Genomic DNA, 6000 nt, shown 5'->3' on the forward strand with positions numbered 1-6000 from the left:
ACGTGTAAAAAAATTAAAGTTCATTCTAAGTTTTATTAAAAATGCATTTACTTTCTTTTAAAAATTCCGCAATTACTTTTTGGGCAACCCAATACAAATATTTAGGATCCATAAAAATAGCTTCACACATCTCTGAATTCTGTTTTTCTTTGTAAATCACCAAAATCAAAGAATTTGTTGCTTTCTTTTGTACCACTTGAACATAAAATCATTCCTTCTATCTACGCCCATGCTGACTTAAAATCAACCCTTACTAGTAAAAAAAGAAACTTAATGGCACTATTACCAACATTGAGCTATCATAAGATTATTTATTCAATTGTTTAATGTTCCTTGTTTTCCTTTCTATTCCTTGCAGGTGAAAGTTTGGTTTCAAAATCGTCGCACCAAACACAAACGCATGCAACAGGAGGGCGATAGTGATACGAAGAGTCAGAAAGGCAGTCAGTCCGGTGATAATGAGGGTAAGAATGATGGCTCACAAACTAGCTTTGAGGATCAGGATGACTTGGATATGGCCGATGGCGATGACATTGATGAAGATGAGGATGAAGTTATCGACATGGATGACTATGATGATCATGAGCTGATGGATGCCGAGGAAAGGAAACGCATGATGAGCGAACATTTTCAAGAGATGCAGCAGAGGCATTTTGCCCAGGGCCAAATGTTTCAACAGCAAAGCCAACAGCATCAACAGTTTTTGCAGCAGCATTTTTTCCAACAACAACAGCAGCAGCAACAACAACAACAACAACAGCAACTTTATGCTCAAGGTGAGCACCAAAGACAACAGCAGCAGCAGCAGCAAACACAACAGCAGCCACATAATCAAGAACGTTCTCCACAGCAACAGCAACATTCTTCACCAAAACATTAACCCTGCGCTTAGATTCAACATCCTTTACCCATTAGCATCATTTAGCCAATTGTATTTATTTGTTTCATTTACTATAAGTTTATGCTCCAATTGATAAGAGATTTCCGCATAGCTATTCCGGCTAAGGAAACACAGCCAACTTAAAATTATATGTTGGCACTTGTGGTTGAAACCAGTGTATTGTAAATATTGTATTGATCCCAAATTAAATGTATTGTATGTATTATTATGTTCCTTTAGTTACATTATACGACCCATCTATGTTTTAATGGCTCCCTCGAAAGTAATAGTTTCGTTTATACTCTTAACGTACAAATCAAGAAAAAAAATATTATTACACGTCACCCTCATCCTTTTAGGCACCCTTCTACGAAGATAGACGAACAAAGATTATAAACAATATATGACATTCGTATTTATGAATAATACTATTTGTATAATAATACTATTTGTATAAAATAAATAAATTTAATGTAAGAAAATACTGTACGACATGTTAACTTTTTATTAAAATTAAGGTAAGTGATTTTGTCCGTTGTTTAAAAGGGGATTAGTTTTACTTTTATAAACAAGGCTGCCTGACAGACGAAGATGATACTATACAAGACAAGGTTCCGAGTGGTACTTGTGAAAGCAGACGAGGCAGTGCTTGGAGTGTTTGAGAGAAAGATTCTTCGTAAAATTTAATGACTAGTTTTCAGTGATGACATATGAAAATATAACGGTTGTATTGGCTAGGTCATGAATGAAGACGCTCCAGAGAGAAAGTCTTTTGAATGCGATCACGATAGTAGCCGTAAACCGGGACGGCTAAAAGCTCGATCAAAAAAATTAACTGGTATGAGACATCTCGAAACTTGATGTCAGAAATTATAGAAGGAGAGCCGAATATCGGGCACTTGGAACACTATTCTTAGTTCGGCTAATGTTACATGTATGTAATGTTACAAATATTTTGTCATTGCCAATTAAAGTAAAATAGGTTAGGTTGAAGAGGGTGCAGATATTAATCCACCCCATGCCACAATGGACATGCAACTAAGTCAGTAATCGGTTCGTTGTGCGCTCTAAAAACTATAAAGTAACCTCTAACAAGTAAAAAGGAAGTAAGTTTGGCCAGACCAAACTTTAGATACCTCCCAGCTCGGGTATATATGTAAACCCCCTTTCGGCACAGTCCGATGACAATTGGATAACTTATGCACCCAAATTCGGCACGGACATTGAGTGGTCTTATAAATATAAGTCACTGTTGAAATTTTTATTTCAAAAATCGGGTAATAAATAAAGCTTTTATGAGCTTCAAAACCTTAACCGGCATAACGGTTTATATGACAGTTATATCTAAATTCATTCCTATTTTTGCCATATTTTGGTCAGATGGCGGGTGGCCTAAAACTACTCACTGTTTCAAATTTCAGTGAAATTGAAAATAATGCTTTTATGGGCTTCAGCCCTTTATCCGGAGATCGATCTATAAGACAGCTATATCTAAATACAGTCCTATTTTTACCATATTTGGGTCGGATGGCAGGTGGCCTAAAATTACTCACTGTTTAAAATTTCGGCGAAATTGGATAAAGAATAATGCTTTTGAGGGCTTCAGACCCTTCATCGGGAGATCGATCTATATGGCAGCTATATCTAAATATAGTCCGATCTCAACCATATTTGGGTCACATGTTAGGGGGCCTAAAACTACTCACTGTTTCAAATTTCAACGAAATCGATTAAAAAATAAAGCTTTTATGGGCTTCAGATCCTTTATCGGGAGATCGGTGTATATGGCAGCTATATCTAAATATCATATTAAGGTTCGAAGTTGAAAGGCCTAAAACCACTCACTGTTTCAAATTTCAGCGAAATCAGTTAAAAAATAAAGCTTTTATGGGCTTCAGACCCCTTATCGGCAGATCGGTTTATATGGGAGCTATATCTAAATATAGTCCGATCTGAACCATACTTAAGTCAGATGTCGGAAGGCCTAAAATAACTCACTGTTTCAAATTTCAGCGGACAATTCATAAAGCTTTTATGGGCTTCGGACCCTATATCGGCAGATCGAAACCACTTCCCCTCCTTCAAGGTTTCCTAACGTCGCCTCGATTATTCCGCGATGGTATGAGCTGCTCCCATTCTCAATCCATTCTCCCATCGCCTTACATGTCATAGCCGCAGTGGCCTCCACACACTTAATAATGGGTCGGATATCTAGAATAGTCTCCAGTGCCCTGGTGGGCGTGGTGCTCATCGCTCCGCCTATGCCAAGACAACATGTTCTCTGAACCTGTTGTATGGTATGTTGCGCTTTTTCTCCATAACAGTCCACCAAACTTCTGAGGCGTAAGTAAGTTTTGGTCTAATCACGCTCCTGTAGAGCCAGTGGACTATCCTCGGATTCAGGCCCCATTTCGAGCCTACGGCCCGTCTACATAGTGCCCAACATCTGTAAGACATCTCAGTACGCTTCTGAGTGTGATACTTCCAATTCAGTTACCTGTCCAAGATCAAACCCCACATTGTGCCGATCGGTCCACTTTTGATTTAGGGCGCCCCTTTTGGGTTGGTTTTGGGCTTGGGGTGGCATCTAATTTCCTGGACGCAATTTTTAATACTATATTCTACCAATCAGGGCCACCGTGGCGCAGAGGTTAGCATGTCCCCATATGACGCCGAACGCCTGGGTGAACATCAGACGTTCAGGGTGTTTGTGGCCCCCATGTCCACAATATAAATGATCACCTTTTAAGGTCTGCAGAACGTATTCCGAAACGAATCCATTTCTTCTGTCCAGCCACAGAAGGACCACATGTACTTTCACTTAGGCTGAAGCTAATATAACAATAATCAGAAAGCTGGTTTGTTTTACACTATCCGGATCCGAGGTATACAAAGCAAACAAGTACAGAAGCCGTCAAGTTCGGGCGGGCCGAACTTTGAATACCCACCACCTCGTGTATATACAATATGTAAACCACCTTTCATCAAAATCCTGTGAAAATTGCATGCCTTATGTGTCACAGCAGTTATATCGAAATATGTTCCGATTTGGGCCAAAGACCTTTCATTTGAGCCCCATGTGGCTATGGTCGTAAATGTGTCCCCTTTGGGGGAGGTTTTTGGGGAGAGGCGACCCCCCAAACACTTGGTCTCATATTTGGATATTAGATTCTAATTCTACACTCAAATACCTTTTATTTAAACCCCATATTCCCATGGTCAGTAAGTAAGTCCTGTTTCGGGGGTGGTTTGGGGAAGGGGTGAACCCCCAGAAACGTGGTCCCACATTTGGATATCAGATTCGTATTCTACTCGCAAATACCTTTCATTTGACTCCCACATTGCCATGGTCGGTAAATATGTCCGATTTAGTGGTGTTTTGGTGATTGGAGTGGTCCTAGCACTTGGTTCAACAAATGGATATCAGATACGTTTTCTTATCCTAAATACCTATCATTTGAGTCCCATATTGTCGTGATTGGTCTAAATATATGTTTGGTAGGTTTTAGGTTGGGGCGGCCCCCCTAGGTACCCCATCCGCAATTTGGATACCAAATTTTTATTTTTAGGGTACTATATGAGAGCACACAAAATTTCGCTTAAATCGCACCACCCATCTCCGAGATCTGGCGTTTCTGAAAATTAGGGTAAGGGGGAGGGTCCGCCCCCCCCCCCTTCAGATATCAAAAAATGTAGTACCCTATTTTCACCCCGGGATCATTATGCACCATCTGTGAAAACTTCAAGAAAGTCGGTTTAGCCGTTTCTGAGTCTATAAGAAACACACAAACATACAAACAAACGAACAAACAATTGATTTTTATATATAAGAAAATAGGGTCGGAAATGGATATTTCGATGTGTTACAAACGGAATGACAAAATGAATATACCCCCATCCTTCGGTGGTGGGTATAAAAATTGAGGGTTTATTTACACGTTCTTAAGTTATCTATTCATAAAATGTGCAACCCCTAGGTCGAATTAAACTACCTGTATCTACATTTATCACTGAATTTACCAGAGTTGCCTATATATATTTTCACTTTAATGCCTTCTACACTTTGTAATAAACTAAATTTGCACTTATTTCTAAATAACACTAATTAATAACAACACTGATAATGATTAAACACTCCATTTTATTTTTATAGCTTTTGTACGTGAAAACTATTTTGACCCCTTAAATGTTAAATGGCTGCTAGTGCGAAAAGTTTATAAGCGTATTAAGATGATTAACCATCATTCAGTAAAATGCACAACAACTAAAAAATTAAAAACATAATACATCATTATTAAGACTTTGAATGTACGATTAAAAGACATGCATTACAAATGATATGAGCATTTAATAAAAAATAATAAAAAAAGCGAATGCATAATACGAGACTTCGTAATACAATATCAACTGTAATTATGGGGTTTGTACGCGTCCATTTTATTTTTTAATGACTATTTTCATTGCAAACTGACTTTTTGCTCAAATGACACATAAAAAATATATATTACTTTGCCTCACTTTTGTTCATCATTCATGGCGACAAAGAAACCATGGGGGAAAAAACAAACAACGAACAAGAAAACTATTCAACTGGTATTCATATGTATATCATCATTCAATCCTAATTTCAATTTTAATTATTTTAATGACATTAAACCGGATCATAAGTACCGTGCCATGGTGGGGAGGGGGTAGCGTAACTGACATCAATCTAACAGCGTTTCTTTCGTTTTTGGAGGGGTTTGACGAAATTTAATAACAACATTTTAATGTTTGGTAAACGTTATAATTACCATAATGATGTTATAACAACCTCGTGTGCGCTCTATCCGTTGACATTTGGCGTAACAACTGGTCTGGTCATTGTATAGTTACCATGTCAAATGATGTTGTTTTCCCAGTGACTCCTAAAATAAGACATTCTATTATTTATAGAGCGAGAAGTGTCGCGCATATAATCTGTTAGAAATTGTAACGCGTAGAACGGGCGAAAAGAGAATGATTAAGCAAATGAGTAAGTTTGTTAATGACATAGACCAAGATATATATTGGGTTGCCCAAAAAGTAATTGCGGATTTTTTAAAAGAAATTAAATGCATTTTTAATAAAACTTAGAATGA

General features: G+C 37.9%; 1 protein-coding gene across 1 annotated transcript in view; it reads left to right on the forward strand.

Moving 5' to 3' along the window:
• LOC106084165 (homeotic protein empty spiracles) overlaps window positions 1–1320 on the forward strand; it is a 42174-nt gene extending 40854 nt beyond the window's left edge. The window contains exon 3 of the mRNA XM_013247679.2: window positions 359–1320. Within this exon, the coding sequence (XP_013103133.2) occupies window positions 359–880 (522 nt within the window). The 3' untranslated portion in view covers window positions 881–1320. The remainder of the gene's footprint in view (window positions 1–358) is intronic.
• Window positions 1321–6000: the final 4680 nt, after the last annotated feature.

This window comes from Stomoxys calcitrans, chromosome 2 (assembly GCF_963082655.1).
Source record: "Stomoxys calcitrans chromosome 2, idStoCalc2.1, whole genome shotgun sequence".
NCBI classification, from domain to species: domain Eukaryota; kingdom Metazoa; phylum Arthropoda; class Insecta; order Diptera; family Muscidae; genus Stomoxys; species Stomoxys calcitrans.